Source organism: Cervus canadensis, chromosome 6 (genome assembly GCF_019320065.1).
Source record: "Cervus canadensis isolate Bull #8, Minnesota chromosome 6, ASM1932006v1, whole genome shotgun sequence".
NCBI lineage: Eukaryota > Metazoa > Chordata > Mammalia > Artiodactyla > Cervidae > Cervus > Cervus canadensis.
Genome location: NC_057391.1, coordinates 17597182 through 17617078, shown reverse-complemented (window position 1 = coordinate 17617078; position 19897 = coordinate 17597182). Strand labels below are relative to the sequence as shown.

At 33.9% G+C, this 19897-nt stretch overlaps 1 protein-coding gene and 1 pseudogene across 11 annotated transcripts in view; both read left to right on the top strand.

Moving 5' to 3' along the window:
* The window catches only part of MYO9A (myosin IXA), a 236254-nt gene that overhangs the window by 130761 nt on the left and 85596 nt on the right, over window positions 1–19897 (top strand). For 10 of the 11 annotated variants that reach the window (XM_043470964.1, XM_043470963.1, XM_043470968.1 and 7 more), the window contains 4 exons: window positions 526–645; window positions 12043–12118; window positions 15966–16109; window positions 17720–17759. In XM_043470964.1, the coding sequence (XP_043326899.1) occupies window positions 526–645; window positions 12043–12118; window positions 15966–16109; window positions 17720–17759 (380 nt within the window). The remainder of the gene's footprint in view (window positions 1–525; window positions 646–12042; window positions 12119–15965; window positions 16110–17719; window positions 17760–19897) is intronic. The other variant, XM_043470965.1, reaches the window with a different exon arrangement.
* LOC122444491 lies at window positions 11883–12063 on the top strand (annotated as a pseudogene).

Below are 19897 nucleotides of genomic sequence, written 5' to 3'. Positions count from 1 at the left end.
TGTTCTGTGGTGCTTTTCTTTCTACTTTTTCAACACTGACACACTTGGATTTCCTACAAGTGTGGTTAATTGCGAGATTTGTGAAAGTTTAAATTTGGTAAATTGTTTTGGGTTTGTTTCTCTTTGGGATTCCATCAATGTTTCTTACATTGTTGCCAACTATATTCTAATTATATTTCAGACCTGATAAAAATGAGTCCATTAAAAAAATGGCATCATACAAATTGTTTTTGTAATTTCCCTAGTATTTTAAATTAGAGATTTTTAATATGGTGTTAACACAACAACATGTTGAATACTGAAAAAGAATACTTTGAATACCTAAACAGGACCTTTATTTTTTTCTTTTTGTGTAATTTCTTCAAATTAATTGGAAAAATTATTCACATTTAACCACAATTACTTGATACATTTTTATGTACTCTTAAAATAGTTGGCAGCATTGTCCTTGATTCTCTGTTGGTGTGGGCTTATATAATGCCTTTTTCTTTTTTCCATTTTTTTGTTTTTCTTTTGCTTCCTAAGGACATGATGATACAGCGCCATGTGCAGTTTTGAAAAGTATGGATAGTATTAGCTTTCTCCAACACCCAGTCCACCAGAGGAGCTTAGAGATTCTGCAGAGGTGCAAGGAAGAGAAGTACAGTAAGGCTGCAAATCCTATTTAATAAACTCTGTGTTATCACATCCGTTTGGAAATGGAAACCAGGAGCATTCTACACCTGGGTGGAACCTAAATGGAATAGACAATGTGACCTCTCTCATCTTTTGACCAGAGAGTTTCAGGATACCACCATTGAGACTTTCATTCTTTTTCTTGATACAAAGAAAGAATTGATATATATATAAAGATAATATACATATTCTTTTAATTTGGGTGACTATTTGTCTATGATCCTTGAGTTGTTTGGTTACAAACTTTTAATTGATTTCCATTTTTGTCTTTAAAGTATCCAAGTGATGAGTAAATGAGTATTGATTTTTTTTGAACTTCGTTGAGATCTGGTTGGGGTAGAATAAACTGCAGGCCAAAGCATACAGTTTTGACATATATGTGAACTCATCACAATCAAGATAATTAACATATCTCACAGTGCCAATAATTTCCTCTATCTCTTTGAATTCCTGCTGATTTTTATGCTTATTTATACTTGAACTTCAACATCAGCAGTGTATCATTGGCAAATGATATCATTTGCTTTCATGTATCATTGGCGAATCCACTTAGTTTGACTGTAATTCTCCTATCAGACTTTGCCATGTCTGGTTTGGAGCAAAACCACCAGTTAATGTTTTGGCTTAAGGAAGAATGATAGAATCATAACGGGTGTTCTTTTTTTTTTAATATAAAATTGGTGTGATGCCCTTGGTCTCCATTTTCTCCTTTTCTGTTTGTTCTACTCATTCTGCGTGAAAATGGCTTCTTTCGGTTGTGGAATTACTGTTGTTGGCTGTTGCTGTTGCTGTAGTGAGGATAAGGGACCCTTAAGAATGCTTGAGAGCACTAACTCAGCAGTTTGCATGTAATATGCATATAATACAATGGGCCTGAATTAGTTAGTTTTGTATTTTGAGCTTTTTGCTGACCACAGATTTACTTTGCTAACTTCACAATTCTGTGACTGAAATTCCATGGAATACTAGTGTTTAATTATCAGTAAAAGGAGAGTATAAGTAGAATTCCTAAAGGTAAATGTTGTGGATTCTCTCTTCAGTTCTTCTTACTATGCTGTTTTGGTATAAGAAAATGTGTAATACATTTTGAAAAATATTATTAAAATATTTTCTCATTCTAGAAAAGCAAAGGTAAGTATTTACTTTAAAAAAATACATCTTTAAATGTTACTCTTAATTATTGCTCTTGTTTCTAAAAGGTATACAAGTCTTTATTCCAAATACACATCTTCCTTTTCTAAATCTTTTAATCCAGGGGATATTATTGAAAACAGTCTACAAATCATTTGAGGGGGTGCTTAAATGAGTTCTTTTTAACTTTTAAATAATTCCAAGTAGTTTATTTGCTTTGTCAATTTTCATGACTCACAGGCCTGATTGTTTCCAGGTAGGTATGTATGGGTGTAGAATAGGAAGGCACCAATGTCATCATGAGCTACAGGAGGATATTGTACATTGTACTCTTGCAAATTTATTTCTACATTTGTGGAAGTGGACTTTTCCATTACTTTAGGTAGTTTATGCTATTTTCCATTATAGTACTACCAATAATTAAAATTTTATAATATATAAAATTATAAATTCAAGTCTGGGAGATAGTTTTTAAAAAATTAGGGGACTAACTAGTGTTAGGTAATAGTAATGGTGAATTGATTAGGTAAATGAACCCTGCCACAGGTAGCAATGGCAAAACCTGGAAAACAATTTTAAGGTAACAATTTATTAAAAACGCTGGAAAAGAGACCAAAAATACTAACAGACCAAAAAGAAGCAGAAACTAGTGGGAAGTTTATTCTTTAAAGTAAAGTAGTGGGTAGAAAGAAAGAAAGTGAAGTCGCTCAGTCATGTCCAACTCTTTGCAACCGCATGGACTGTAGCCTACCAGGCTCCTCTGTCAATGGGATTTTCCAGGCAAGAGTACTGGAGTGGGTTGCCATTTTCTTTTCCAGGAGATCTTCCTGACCCAGAGATTGAACCCCGGTCTCTCGCATTGTAGGCAGATTCTTTACCGTCTGAGCCACCAGGGAAGTCCATGTGTAAGTAGTGGGTAAGAGTTGAGAATTTGTGGCTTTTTACACAAGGTGCTCCCCAACTTCCATAGCTCCAGGGACAGAAAACCACGATTATACTGGTTTGAAGTGTCTGAGGACTAAGTTGAGGACTGGCAAAGAAGCTTGAAGTTTAGGAGGAAAATCCTGGAATGGAGAGAGCTGCCAAAAGGCTAACACCCAAACTTAGAGCCATCCATACCTGGCTGACTCTCCTGAGTATTTGGGGGAGAGTGTAGGAGCTCTGTCGAAGGGTACTATAAACCACTTCGCTGACAGCCCAGTGGTTAAGACTCTGTGCTCTCAATGCAGAGGATATGAGTTCAATCCCTGGTCAGGAATTAAAATCCTGCATGCCACACAATATGGCCAAAAAGATAAAAAATAAATAAGTAAATAGAATTGCAAACCAAATAGGAGATAATTTTTGAAAAACACAAGTGCAGTTTACTGATTTTTTTAAACTGAGGGCCTTTTGTTATCTCTTCATAGCTCCTCTTAGGGGAGAGCTGAATTCTTACGGTCTTTAGTTAGGATCCCAGAAGTAGAGGTGAGAGAGAAAGAGGCAAAAAGCTAGAGTGACTGAAATGGTAGATAAAAACTTCTCATGTTTGAGAAAAACTAACTTGGAGATTCCAGATAATCAGTGACCTCCAGCCAGAACCAATACAAAAGAAACCCGCTACCAGACACATTGTAGGCAAATTGCTAAATGCCAGAAATATAAAGGAACTCTTGAAAGCAGCCCAGAGGAAATTACATTAAATACAGGAGAATGCAGGCATACCTCTGAGCAGTTTCATAGCTGAATCTAGATCACTGTAATAAAGCAAATATCACAATGAAGAGAGACACATGCATTTTTTGGTTTCCCAGTACACATAAAAGTTATATTTATGCTATACTGTAATCTACCAGTTGTTCAATAGTTTTATGTTGGAAAAAAATGATATACCTTAACTAAAAATACTTTATTGCTGAAAAATGGTAACTGTAATCCAAGCCTTCAGGGAGTAGTAGTTACATCAAAGATCACTGATATAATAATGGAAAACTTTGAAATATTGCAGATATTATCAAAATGTGACACAGAGATACTATGTGAGCAAATGCTGTGGGAAAAAAGGTGCTGATAGACATGCTCACCACAGGGTTGCCACAAATCTCCTTGTAAAAAATGCAGTATCTCCAAAGCATGATCAAGTGAAGTGCAATAAAATGAGTCTTGCTTATAATGATATGATTAACACCTGTCTTCTCATTGAAAGTAATGGAGGCTGAAATTTAAAATCCAATAGAACAACCCAAACCCAGAAAATAAAAACAGCTATAAAAGCTATGATTTATAGTTTGTGGACAGACAAGTTAATTGTCTATTAGAAGAAAAATCAAGTCTGCAGAAAAATATAATGGAATTCATTGTTATTACAATGCATCATCCACAATGTCCAATCATCAATTAAGGAAAGTATCTTTCAAAAGTGAAGCTGAAATAGAGACTTCCCTGATGGTGGTCCAGTGGCTAAGACTCTGCCCTCCCAATGCAAGGGGCTCGGTTTGATCCCTCGTCAAGGAACTCGATCCCACATGCCACAGCTACGAGTTTGTATGCCACAACTGAAAGATCCTACATACTGCAATGAAGATTGAAGTTCAGAGATCTTGCGTACTGCAACTAAGACCTGCAGCAGCCAAATAAATAAAGATATTTAAAAAAATACTTTAAAAAAGAAGCTGCGATAAAGACATTTTCAGATAAATAGATAATCTGATAATCTGAGGGAATTTATCACCATAATATGTGTTCCAAGAGGAGAAATAATGGTAATTCTTTAGGTTAAAAGGAAATGACATCAGATAGTAACTTGGATGTATAGTAGAGGTTGGTAAATGTTTTCTGTGAAGAGTCAGATGGTAAATATTTTAGGCTTTGTGGGTCATATGTTGTGTTGAAACAACTCTGTTCTGAAAGGAGTTATAGACAATACATAAATGAGCATGGCTACATTCCAATAAAATTTTATTATAGACACTGATATTTAAATTCCATATAATTTCCACATATCACAAAAATACTCTCTTATTGATTTTTTCCCCTCAGTCATTTAAAAGTTAAAATCTCTTTTAGCTTACAGGCCATGCAAAAATAGGCAGTGGGTTTGATCTGTACTCTAGTTTACTGATCTGTGAATTATTATAAGGAATAAAGAAACCAGAAGTAATACATAGGTATAAAGATAAGACTATACATATTTTCTTTCCTTATCTAGTTCTTTTAAAAAGATATATGATTTCTTTAGGGTAAAAATTATGATATTGTTCTGGGGGTTCAAAATGTGTCCATCAATTTTTTGATACTCCTCTCTTCAAAAGGCACATGCAGTGATTTCCTTCTAATAAATCGAATGTGGCAGAAGTGACAGTGTGTGACCTTTGAGATTTAGACATAAAAGGTATTGTGGCTCTTCCTCCTCCATTTCATTTCTGGTCTCCCACCTTCTCTTTACAATGATTAGTCTCTGAGATTTGCAGGGAGGAAATTAGAAGAGGGGGAAGAAATTAGGGTTCTTAGGAACATGAGCTGCAATTCCCACAAAGATCAGGAGCCCTGGAAAGGGAAGAAATAAGATGCTGGGAAAAGAAAGAGTGAGGGAGGGTATGATAGAATGTTACTTCAATTTAAACCCATACTTCTGACCTTCTTGGGATATAAGAGACTGTAATGTTCATGAACAAGATGAGGGACCAGCAATTTTAATTTATATATAAATTATATAATTTATAATTAATAAAATTTATATATAAATATAATTGTATAATTTTATAATTATATACTTTATTGTGTAATGCAACTAAAGTGCTTTGAAGAAGACCAATAGGTTTAAATCCTTATCTAAGAAAAGAAATGAGGTTAAAAATCAGTGATCTAAGTTTTTACTTTATGAAGCTACAAGAAGAAGCATATTAAACCCAAAATAAGTAGAAGGAAGTAAAGAATAAGGAACTAAAACCACTGAATAGAAAGCCGACAGCATTAGAGAAAATCAGTGGAAACCAAAAGAGCAAGTTTTGAAATTAATAAAACTTGAGTTCCAGTATTGATCAGTAGAACTTTCTGTGAGGATGAAAATGTTCTCCAGCTATGCTCTTCAAAACTGTAGCCATTAGCCACATATTGTTATTAAACACCTGAAGTTTTTTAAAAATTTTAAAACTGAAATTTAGTTAAATCAGCTTAAATTTGAATGGCCACATGTAGCTGGTGGCTATTGTACCTGGATAGTGTAGTTCTAGCCATTCTGATGAAGAAATATGAGAGAAGACAAAAATACTGTTATTTGGAATGAACAAGACATTTACATATGGTATAAAGATTGAGGAGAGATAATGAATATTTATGGTAGTATATTCAGCAGCTTAGATGAAACGGATAAATGCCTTGAATGTTAACAAGTTATCAATGTTGATCCAAGGAAAAATAGAGAATTTGTTCAGTCTTTTGTCAGTGATTGGATTCATAAATAAAACCTTCCCACACATGGAAACAGAAAAGTCCAGACTCATATAGTTTGGATAACCAGTTTTATTTTAAAAACGTTTAAGTAAAGAATAATACCAGTTCTGCTCAGCTATTCCAGAAAACAAAGGAGCAAGGAATACTATATGAATCATATCATGAGGCCAGTATTATGATTCTAAGACCAAAATTAGACAATGTTACAAGAAAAGCTGGGCTGGATGAAGCACAAGCTGGAATCAAGATTACTGGGAGAAATATCAATAACCTCAGATATGCAGATAACACCACCCTTATGGCAGAAAGCGAAGAAGAACTAAAGAGCCTCTTGATGAAAGTGAAAGAGGAGAGTGAAAAAGCTGACTTAAAACTCAACAGTCAAAAAACTAAGATCATGGCATCTGGTCCCATCACTTCATGGCAGATATAATGTTTAAGAGAACTTTGATCCTTACCTTATATTATACATAAACATTAACTTGAAATGGGTCATATAGCTGTTTGTAAAGAATAAAATATTAAATTTACAGAAGAAAACCTGAGAGAACATCTTTGCAGTCTTGGGACAAAATTTATTAGATGAAACATAAAAGCATGAAGTAAAAAGAAAAAAAAATGGTATTATTGAAGTTCATTAAAATTGAAAACTTTCAAGATATTGTTAAAAGAAAAAATCATCTCACAGCCTGAGAAACAATATTCATAATAATTTATAATACATAACTGACTTGAAGACAAAGTATGAAAAAACTGCAATAAGAGAAACAGACCAGTCAAAAACAGTCAAGAGGTTTAAGCATACACTTAGAAAAGAAGATATATGAATGATCCCTAGGCTCTTTAAAGATTGCCAGCTGTATTAGTCACTCAGTATATCTTCTTTGGTGGCAGTTTTTCCTATACTTGACCAACTATATGCTTACAATGAATATGTTTTACAATGTATAAATTTTGCCACAATTTAAAAAATTAATTGCTTATCATGAAGCCTGACATAAATTCAGATATGTAGAAGAGACTATTTTTCATGGAATTAAGAATATTAAAAATAAAAATATAGAAACCCCAGGAAATGTCCGCACCTTACTCATAAGGGCTTCCTCCAGGTCAGAGTGAGAACCAGCAGCCTGCTTGCCTATTATTGAGGAAGGCTCCAGTTCTTGGAAGACCTGAGTTTTGTGGCAGGGCACATAGATTATGACGTGGGGACCTTCACATTACTCTCAAAAGAGAGATGAGAAACAGCCTGGCATTTGGAGTTGGGCAGGACTAGGCCTAGATTCTGGCTCTGCCACTTAGCCCTTGTGTTACTGTGTGTGGAAGGTGTTTCTCAGAGCTTCAGTTTCCTTCTCTGAAAGGTAGTCCCTCTGCACAGGGGCAATGAGAGACTCAAATGTGATAATGAATGCCAAAGCCCTTTGGCTATTGCCTTATACAGAGACTTGCACTAACATAATTTAAAATAGTCTAAAAATGTAATATGACTAGAATTTCTGTTTGAAACAGGAGGAATGTCAGGGAGCTGTTTTTATTGAGTTGGTAGAATATGGCTATTTATCAAATTTTGGAAATCTATATGGGTAAACAAACATGCCTTACAGACAACCACAGTAATAACAAAAATTGAATTTTTTGGGGGGAAGTGGGGCACTCTGCACTGTTCATGGAACCTTAGTTCCCTGATCAGGGGTTGAATCCTTGCCTTCCACAGCAAAAACGCAAAGTCCTAACTACTGGACCATCACGGTTTTCCCTGAATCTTTATCGTTTAAAGTAGCATAAGAGACCTTCATCTATCAGGGAAAAAAAATGAGTGAAATAAATATGAAACAAAATATGAGAAATAAGTACTATAATTTAAAATTAATAAAAGTATGAATAGATTTACATCACCAGTTAGAGTCTCACAGTGGCTTTTTCAAAAAGTTTAAATGATATCATAAAAGAAACGTGCACAAAAGAAACACCCTATTGCGTTACAAGGAAGATACTCCAAAAAAGGGAAGAAAATTCCCTATGAGCAGTTCACAGTTTAAGAAGAATTTAAGAACACGAAGCTAGTAAAGCAGTAGCACAAATTTAAGACTATGAAATAATCAGAATGATAGTGAAACAGGTTTTGAGCTAAAAGCAGAGGCATAAATCAACACCTATGTGATCTCAATAAATAGAGGAAACGTAACTGAAAATTGCATTAGTAGTATTAAGGAAAAGCCTGGGATGATTATGTGTCAATGTGCAGGAGAAAAGAATGGGTATGGAGAATAGAAAATGATAATTTGTTCTAAGGATAATTGCTATCCATGACGTAGGAACTGAATAAGTGAAATGAAATCAATGCATTCAAATATGTAAGAAAATAAAGTTGTTCAAAGTTCTAACTGAATTTGTTGATCCCAAGACATATGTTTTCCAGTAACAGTTTTTACATGGGTATAGATGTTATGTCTTCAGTTCTCCTGGGTATATACTTAGTAGTCTCTGTTTAATTTTTTCTTGAACTGCTAGCTGTTTTCCAAAGTAATTGTGTCATTTCACATTCAGCAGCGTCTGCATGAAGGACATCCCAGGTGGTGCAGTGGCAGAGTCCACCTGGCAGGGCAGGAGACGCAGGAGGTGTGGGTTCGATCCCGGGGATCGGGAAGATCCCCTGGAAGAGGAAATGGCAACCCACTCCAGTTGTCTTGCCTGGAGAATCCCATGGACAGAGGAGCCTGGTGGGCTACAGTCCGTGGGGGTCACAAAGAGTCAGATGATTGAGCATGCAGCACATGCACATGAGTATATGCAAGGTTCCAGTTTTTACATGTCCTTGCCAACATTTATCTGTCGTTTTTTATAGTCATGCTGGGGGTGTGATGGAGAAGGAAATAGCAACTCACTCCAGTATTCTTGTCTAGAAAATCCTATGGCCAGTGGAGCCTGGTGGGCTATAGTCCATGGGGTTGCAAAGAATCAGACATGACTGAAGTGACTTACTTAGCATGCACACACACACACAGGGGATGTGAAGTATAATCTTGTGGTTTTAATTTCATTTCTCTGGTGACTAATGATGTTGAGCATCTTTTTATGCACTTATTAGCTGTTTGCCTATCATCTTTGGATAAATACCTATTCATATCCTTTGTTCTTTTTAAAATTGGGTTGTCTTAATAATATTCAGTTGCGAAAGAAAGTTCTTTTAATATTCTAGATTCAAGTTTCTCATCAGATATTTGATTTGCCATTTTCTACCATCTATGGATTGCCTTTTCACTTTCTTGCTGTAGAATCCTTTGAAACCCCAAAGTTCTAGATTTTGATAATTTCTTTTTTTTTTTCCATTTATTTTTATTAGTTGGAGGCTAATTACTTTATAATATTGTAGTGGTTTTTGTCATACATTGACATGAATCAGCCATGGATTTATGTTTATCAGTTTTTCTCTCTGGTTGCTTATTCTTTTGATGTCATAGCTATATAACTACTACCTAATCCAAGGTCAGAAATGTTTACTCCTATGTTTTAAGAGCCTCATACTTTTACCATTTATATTTTGGTCTTTGATCCAAGTTCATTCTTGTGTTTTTTTTTTGGATGTGGAATGTTTTAAAAGTCTTTGTTACAGTATTGCTTCTGTTGTTTATGTTTTGAATTTTTTGCCATGCAGCATGTGGGATCTTAGCTTCCCCACAAGGGATCAAACCCCTGCCTTCTGCATCGTAAGGCAAAGTCTTAACCACCAGATCACCAACTTCATTCTTTTCCATGTGGTTATCTAGTTTTCTCAGTTTTTGTTGAAAGATTATTCCTTTTTCATTGAATTGTCTTGGCACCTTTGTCAAATTTTATTTGATCATAAATGTAAAGGTTTATTTCTATACTCTCCGTTCCTTTCCATTGATCTATTTGTCTGTCTTTATACTGGTACCATATTGTCTCAGTTACTGTATGTTTATAGTAAGTTTTGCATTCAGAAAGTATGAATCCTCCAACTGTGTTCTCTTTTTTCAACATTAGTTTTGCTATTCTGGGCCATTTGCATTTCCATATCAATTTTAGGGTCAGCTTATTCATTTTAGTGGAAAAAAAAAAACAGCTGGAATTTTAATAGAGGTTGCATTGATATGTAAATGAGTTCAGGAACACTGCGATCTTAAAACAGTATTAAGTTTTCCAGTCCATGAGCACAAATGGCTTTCCATTTATTTAGGTGTCCTTTTTAAATTATTTTTTAAAATACTTTGTAGTTTTTCAGTAGATATTTTATACTTTTTTGTTCAACTTATTCCTTTTATATTATTTTAATGCTATTATTAATAGAATTGTTTTCTTAATTTCATTTCCAATTGTTTGTTGCGATTGTATAGAAACAAAGTGGATTTTTGAATAGTGATCTTATATCTTGTTATTTTGCTGAACTTATTTAATAATAGTCCTAATGTTGTTTTGTGAATTTCTTAGTATTTTCCACATACAAGATTTTTATCTCAAGTAGAAATACTTTTACTATTTTATATATAGTAACGTCTGTCTCTTAACCCTGTGTCCCTATTGCGTCCCTTCCATCTTCCCTCTCCTCTTTGGTAACTACAAGTTTCTGTATCTGTGAGTCTGTTTGTGTTTTGCATTTACACTCATTTGTATTTTTTTTAGATTCCACATATAAGTCATATATACAGTATTTGTCTTTCTCTGTCTGACTTACTTCACCAAGCATAATATTTTCTAGGTCCCTCCACTGCTGCAAATGGCAGTATTTTATTTTTTTTAGTATCTGAGTAATATGCCAGGGTGTGTGTGTGTGTGTGTGTACATACACATACACCACATCTTCTTATGCCAGTTGTTGACTGATGGGCACATGGGTTGCTTCCATTACTTAGCTGTTATAAACAGGGCTCTGTGAACATTGGAGTGTATGTGTCTTTTCAAATTAACATATTCGTTTTTTCCAGACGTGTATGCAGGAGTGGAATTGCTTGATCATAATAGTAGTTCCATTTTAGTTTTTTGAGAAACCTCCATACTGTTTTCACAGTGCCTGCACCAATTTATATCCCCATCAGTAGTGTGTGAGCACTTCCTTTCTCCACATCCTTGCCAGCACTTATTTGTGTTTTTTAATGATAGCCTTTCTGACTGGTGTGAAGTGATGTCTCATTTTGGTTTTGATTTGCATTTCCCTGGTGATTAATGAAGTTGAGCATCTTTTTGTGTGCTTGTGAGCCATCTGTGCATCTTCTTTGGAAAAAATGTGTATTCAAATCTGCTTATTTTTTAATTAGAGTTTTTGTTTAAAAAATATTGTTATTTCTGAGGAAGCAATTCATCGTCTTTGATTCTCAGTGTCTTTATAAGATTAATTGATTTCTAAAATCTACAATTCATGTCAGCAATATACTATTGCTGAAAAGTGATGCAAATAAATTAAGAATTTTTTGAACACTAAATGATTAAATATTTAATATTGAATATTAAAATAAGAAAAGAACTTGTACACTTCTAGGCCTTCAGCCCAGTTACCCTTGGATTTCCTAAAAATATTTAAATGAGAGAAGAATTTATTATTAAATTCCCTAATTGGTTTCATTGTTGACTAAGGTTTATAAGTAACAGTCATGGGACTTGGTTCATATTTTTATTTAGATATTTCTGATATCACTTCTCAGCCTTTTGGCTGAGATCAAGTGTAGATGTTTCTGATATGTTTAGCAGTATTTGCTATTTAAGTGTATTAATTTCATTTGCTCTTAGAAGAACTGTTTGTCTTCAGTCTCTGGTAGCACTGATTGAAAATTTTTGCTTTCTATCCACTAGGTATAACTCGGAAAAACCCCAGAACACCTCTTTCTGATCTCCAGGGCCTGAATACTCTAAATGAAAAAAACCAACAGTAAGTATGTTTGGTTTATGTTTTCAAGGAAGTACAGAAGAAATAGCTCGAATTCTTAGTAATAATACTTCTGGGGCTTAAAAAATGAAGAAAATCAGACCTTTTAAAAAACCTTCTTAAAACTTTTATAAAGGGTGTAATAAGGTTAGAGTTAACAATAGAGTATATTATCTAAGATTGCTTCTGGTAAAATGGTTGTACAATTTAAAAAAGTTTTCCCAGGATGATTGAAAATGAGTTCATATGTTTTCATTTCTGAGACCTTTCAAATGGCATTTTATATCTTTTGCAAAAGTAATGGGTTTTCTGCTTCTTTCCATGGAGAAATCTTACTGGTAAGTAATAACTGAGTAATTTGATTTATAGCAAACCATCTGAAATGTTTTCTTTTTCTTTTCTTTAAACTTTTGCCACATTTAAATACTCCAATACCTTTTCTTGATGAATGTGGTAACCACAGCTTACCTTTTACCATTTTCAATGAAGAATTCTTGAGTAAAATTTGAAAGTAACAAGTACAAGTAATTTTCTGAGTTTGTAAATAAAACTCCTGTTTCCTTTGCACATACTATTTTATAAAGATTGTACTTTAAATGAGCAAAAGAACATTGTTTAGTATCTATAAAGTTTTCTGTGTACATTTTGAACATCAAGAGAATTGAGCTTTTTAGTGCCCTGGTAAGACACTAAAATTAGTATGATCTGTGTAGAATTTAGAATTATGGTTTAACTTCATTGATCAGGTTTTCCATTTTGAGTGACTATGTCTTTCTAATGTATATTGTCATTTCTCTGCTCCACAACTTTTTTACAATTCTTTATTGCTTATTACAAGAAGTCTTGGTTCACTATTTTAACCTACAAGAACTTTCACAGCCCAAGTATCCAGCCTCAACTCTACTTATCTTTAATACCAGCAAATTGAATGATTGAATGACTTACTATCTTTGTAGTGTATGTATGACAGTTGGCTGCTGACAAAAATCACCATTATATGTGCACGTTAGATTTTACTTGAGAACAAATGAGATCATTAGTCTGGTGATCCTGTGTGCCTTTATTTCAGTATACTCGCAGTGTTCTTACCCTGGTCGTTAGAGATCCCTAACTCAAGGATCTCATTTTTTTTGATTTGTGTAAAAAAAGGAATTGTGACTTTTTGCATTTCCCAAAGCAATTTAATGGTTATAAATTTCCTAATTCCTAATTTGTGGACTTTCTTTCTTTTTATTTTTATTTTTTTGGCTGCTGTGTGTGGTTTGTGGGACCTTAATTCCCCGACCAGGGACTGAACCTGGGTCACCACAGTGAAAATGCCATATCCTAACCACTGGACCACCAGGGAATTCCCGAGTTTGTGTTTCTTTGTACTGCTTTCAATTTTGGATGTCTGAGGTGATCTGTATGGGCTTCTGTTTTTATCCGTTAGTTGAAATAGTCTGATATTTTGGTTTAAGATTAATTAGTCTGGGTTCAAGCAGCTAACTGAATTTAGGGACTCGTGGAAAGACAATCTAATTTTGTAAAGATGTGTGTATAAGCTCATTTATGAGACCCTTCTTCACAGAGGAATTGGTCACACTAGCTTGATTCTTTTCCTTTGCATACAATAAAGAAAGATATTTGGCACTGAAGTAATGTTATCAGGATAAGGCCAGCTAGCAGGCCTTAACAGGAGATCCTTCCAGCTCATATTTGTTGTTTTGTTGAGTTTATTTTAGACATATTTTAGAGAAAATTGGTGAGAAGATGGAAAGGATAGAAAAATAGATACTTAGAAAATCAAACAAGTCATGAAATGATTCGCTTGTATATACTGAGTAGAGGTTTTTGGACCTCACCTATGGAATATTCCTAATTAGTGAGTCGTAAATGAAAGAGTAGGACAACCACTTTTGTGGTGATCTAGGACTAAGAATTGAGGTAATCTTTGTAAAACAAGGAAATACAAATATAAATCTGTTTTTAGTTGTGTACATTTTCCTTGAGTGAGAGATAAAGGCTTCATTACCTTCCCTCTAGTAATGGATAAAGGTTCCAATTTCTCCACATCCTTGTTGTTTTGTTATTGCCTGTCTTAACGGGATTAAAGTAGTATCTCCGTGTAGTTTTGGTTTGTATTTCCCTAATACCTAATCATGTTCGGCATCTTTTTATGTGCTTATTGCTGATTTGTATATCTTTTTTGATGATACATATATCTTGTTTGAGCAAATGTCTACTTTGCCCATAAAATTTTTCTTGTATTTATTCTTCCTTCCATATGTATAAATATAATTGTCTTAAACAAAACCACACCATGCAGTGATACTTTATTTAGATTTGATAATATATGCAGACAATTTTTATACCGTTAAATAACTATTCTACTACATGATTTTTAATGACCTTATAGACTCCCATTGGTGTGGTTATGACATGATTCCTTCATTTATTTCCAATTGTTGGCTATTTAGGTTGTTTCTAATTTTTTGGTATTAATGAAAATTTTTATAGATAAAGTTTTTCATGTTTGATTATTTTCTGTCATTCTTCATTAGAAACTTGACCAGGAGGATAGAATAAAGCTATTAAAAGATTTTGAAGATATTGTCCTGGCTATCTAAAAAGTGATATAATTTAAGTAAAGAACTAATGGGAAAATACATATTTTAAGGTTATATTCCATTCTTAAATAGTTTCAAAAATAGTGCAAGGGAAATATAGTTTATAGAGTCCTATGTACTCTTCATTCAGTTTTCCTTAAAGAATCTTATATTAGTAGTACATTATTAAAACCAGGAAAATTACATAGTTTCATTAATATTAACTAGACTATAGTTTTCACCATTTAAAAAAAATCTCTGTTTGTATATATGTAGTTTCTTTGCAATTTTATCTCCCTGGTGGCTCACTGGTAAAGAATCCACCTGCAAATGCAGAAAACACAGGTTCAATCCCTGGGTCGGGAAGATCACCTGGAGAAGGAAATAGCAACCCACTCCAGTATTCTTGCCTGGCAAATCCCATGACAGAGGAGCCTGGTGGGCTATATAGTCCATGGGGTCACAATAGAGTCAGACACAACTTAGTGACTAAACAACAGCAACATAGATGTGTGTAACCAGCACCACAGTCAGCCTGCAGAACTCTTTTATCAGCATAAAAGAATTTATTCATACTGCTTATTTGTATTCTTCTTTTTCTTCCATGTCCCTTTTCTGTCTCTAGCAACCACTAACCTGTTCTTCATTTCTATAGTTTTATTGTTTTGATAATGTTATATACATCAAACTTTATGGTATGAAACTGCCCTCTGCCTTCTTAGGTTCAATGTCTATAGGCCTGTAAATTAAACTAATGAAAGACAGTTAACAGGGAAAAAAGCAAACAGTTTTTATTTCTATTTTACGTACATTGAATATTCTCAGAAAAGAAGTGAAACTCAAAGAAGTAATATATACTTTTTAAAGGATAGGGATTTTGGACCTGAAACAAAGACAAAAGACATGACAGTATCTTATAATACATTATATTATTTACTGATTGTTAAATGGTACATATAGCTATATGGTGTGCTCATCATGTACTTTTGAATGTGAATGTGGTAGAATCCTAGAAATATTTGGTTCTGAGAGACTAAAAGATTAGTCCAAATTGATCAGTAATCTCTTTGATAAAACCATTTTCTGCTGGTTTAGCATTTTTTCTTAATTTTAACTGTAGTGTTTAAAGCTTTGTTTCACTTTTTTAAGTAAAGTTAAGTTTTAACTTCAGTGTTTAAAGCTTTGTTTTACTTTTAAAAGAAATTTCTGGAGTGTTAGGGATGTCTCAATTAAGGAAATTGTACTATATTTAATTTTTACAGTGAAACATTTGATTTTGCCTGGAATGGCAGAACTGGGATTCGCCAGAGTAAACTATCAAGTAACACCTCCTTGCTTGATAAGGATGGGATATTCGCTAATTCAGCTAGCAGCAAACTCTTGGAGAGAGCCCATGGGATTCTCACGTTAGTATTGATCAACAATATGGCTTGCCTTTTTATAACTGATTTAAAATTTCAGGCTGAAAAAGAAGAGAGGTAATTGTGAAGCATTATTTTCATGAGTAGAATTTTAAGTGAAACAAGATTGAAAAGTAGTCAGAATTTAGAACTGTGACAGTCTCATGTATTATAAAGCTGGTATTTGTTTTCATCTTACTAGGAGATCATGACTGAATATACTTCTGGAGATGATTCTTTATTGCTCTTTAACAGACTCTACATCCAGAGAGAGCAAACACTGTTAGCTTTTTTTTTAGGATTCCTAGTTTTTAACTGCAGTTGCCTTTTAATTCTGGCAGTCTTAACAAGTTGGGCAGGTAAAATCTCTTACAAAATGGTGAATGGGACCACATACAGTTGACCATTCAACAATGCATGGGTTAGAGGTGTCAACCTTCTGCACAATGGAAAATAAATGTGTTTCTTATAGTCAGCCCTCCATATCCACTGCTCCTCAGTATCTGTGATTCCACATCCACAGATTCAGCCAATCTCAGATCAAGTAGTACTGTTGTAGTTCATGTTGAAAGAATTCCATGTGTAGCTGGACCCTTACAGTCTAAACTCATGTTGTTCAAGGGGCACCTGTATGGTGATACATAATACTTGCCAAAACCTGTTATTTCTCCTTACCTGATAGAGAACTGGGTTCAGCATATAGGTATTAACCATGCATGGGAACCTGTAAAAAGTTCTTACCTACCTGTATCAATATATTTAAAACACTTCCAAAGCATATTTTTTAACCATTAGCTAGAAGTGTGACTGGATTATATTTCTTAATCCCTAAATCATCTCTTAACAGTGCTAATAGGCTCAATTTATATGTCATGCTACATTTCAGAATTATGAATAAACTCATTTAATCCTCAGCAACTCTGTGAGGTTGATAGTATTATCATTCTTACATTGTCTTACATTATCATTTTTACATGTTTAAAACCATGTTTTACAATTTTAAAACCCATGTTTTAAAGAGATTAAAATCATACCTTGGAAGGTGATAGAACTCAGATTCAACAAGCCCAGGTCTTCCTGATTCCCCAGCCCATGTTCATAAGCACTGGGTTTTATTCCTTTTTTGTAGCCATTTAAAAAAAAAAAGTTCGATCAAAGTGTGATATTGAATTATGAATAAGGAATAAAAAGGCAGAGCAGAATTTTTAGTTTCTGAAAATGGAAGATCATAAGTCTTAGTGAAAAGTACATTTTAATAATTCATGAAATTAGGCATCTTTTTAAGTTTAAAGTGACAGAAACAAAGCCTCCGTAGGTAAAGAATGCAGAGCCCTGTTAGGGTCCAAAAGAAAATGAAACTTGAGCTTTGAATCTACATCATGTTACCGATCATCAAGCTCAATCTGTTTGTACCTGTATTATGGAGCAGGCATGTCTTTACTTTGCTTATCCTTCCTTCCCAAAGGTGCCTGCTTAGTTGAATTAGACAGTGTTTCATTTAAAGGACCTATAACTTGGAAGTGGGTATATAATGTTCTTTCTGTAGAGAACTTGAAATTCATCTTTCCGATGTGGTTCATTTTTTTTTCCTTCTAATGTAAGATTTGTCTCTATAGGAGAAACAAAAATTTCAAATCCAAACCTGGGCTTCCAAAGGTGAGTATTATGAAAATATTTTCTCCTTTGTACCTCACTTCATGATTGTTCCTTTTTTTTAATTCATGCAAACAATCTTTAGAAATCATAAACAAGAAATATCTTATTTGCACCCCAAATACAGATTGTGTATGTTCAGTTAAAACCATTTTAGCAATAATGCTGGATGTTATTATGAAATGGCGAAGCTTAATGCTGGTAAATATTTGTGATATATCTCACTTTCTAGTGTTTGAAAAGCTTCTGAATATAAATGTAAATTTTTGTTGAGTAATTGCCTCTGCATAGATTTTTTTCATTCCTCCTTAAATCAGGTTAAGGAGACATTCTGAATTTTATCTAATTAAAAAATTTAAAAATTTTATCTGATTTAAAAATAATTTCTGTCATCATCATTAGCATTAGTTAGCCTGGTTTTTCTGTAAAGGTCCAGTTAGACTTGGCAGGCTCATCTGGTCTGGGTTATAACTACTTGGCTCTGCTGTCATAGCACAAATGCACCTGTAGACAATATGTAACTGAATGACTGTGACTGTGTTCCAATAAAACTTTATTTATGGATACTGAAACTTGAATTTCATATAATTTTTTTCAACCATAGAAATCTTATAAAAACAATGGGCATAATTTGGCCCAGGACTTGTAATTTGCTTACTCTAATCTGCATGCCAAAATGTTTATTTAGATTTACTAAACAACAGTCTTCGAGTTTTTCTTTCTCCTGTGCCCTTCCAAAGGAGTCCTGTCATTAACTTTGTTAATGACCATAACTCAAAAATTTTAAAAGAACTGAAAAAGAGCTGTTTATTTTAAAAATTCTCTAGTTTAAGAAACAAGAAAATGAATCTGTAGTTTTTCCTTCTACTTAAGTCGTCTTATATTTCCAAAGAAAGTTGAATGCATTGCTGATGTGGTTTGTGGTAGTGGCCAATGTGTTTTAAACCGCAAAGAAAATTTACTGAGTGGTTTGTGATTATGTTCTTATCATAAAAAATTTTATGTAGAGAGGAAAGGAGACCTCTCCTCTTCCTTTGTGTTTCTTTTTTTTCCCTTCACTGTCTCATTAGCCTTTTAGAATTTTGAATGCCACCTGTGGATCTAGTGTTTGCCCTGCTCTTTTCATTCTCTTCGGATGGATAACTTATTTTTTTTAATTGAAGTATAGTTGATTTAAAATGTTGCATTAATTTCTGCTATACAGCACAGTGACTCCTTGTATCTATATATACATTGTTTTGTAACTTCTTAAACTTCATATGATAGTCAACAAGAATATGTTAGATATATCTGAAGTCAATAATTCTATTCAGTTATCACAGGAATCCCATCCATTTCTCAATTTTTTAAAATTAAATATAGCTAATTTTTTTGTTTATTTTAGTGTCTTGTGTATTCAAGTATATATATTTAGTATTAGAGAGGCAACATAGTCTATGAGAGTATAGACCTTGGAGTAAAACTGACCTACATTCAAATGATGGATCTGTTGTTACTTGCTCTCTGATCTTTGGAGTAAATTCTCTAACTTGTCTTAACTTCTGTCTCTTCATTTGTAGTGTGGGGGATAATATACGTTAGGATGAAATACATATATTTGGTATGTGCATGATTATTGTTGTTGTTGCTAAGTCATGTCCAACTCTTTTGTGACCCCGTGGACTGTAGCATACCAGGCTCCTCTGTCCATGGGATTTCCCAGGCAAGAATCCTGGAGTGGAAAAAAAAAAAGAATCCTGGAGTAGGTTGCCATTTCCTACTCCAGAGGATCTTCCTGGCTCAGGGACCAAACCTCTGTCTCTTGCTTTGGCAGCAGGCAGCCACCACTGAGCCACCAGGGCAGCCCATGTGCGTGATTAGTGTTCAGTAAATGATTATTTTCTTCATATTTTCTACCAAGATGTTAGAGTTGAATTTGTGGCTTATATGTGTACATACATATATGTATAATGTGTAGTTTGTTTAATAACCTCACTCTTCATCTTAGTTTCCTACCCTTATTTAAATATACCTTATTTTCTCTAATTATGCTTAGTGAATGTTTTGCTTGTTTCTTTCAGTCCAGTTCAAATCAAGGCAAAATAAATTTTTATATTTATAAAATTAAATTAGCAGATCCTAGGTCCTCGTTGACCATGGTC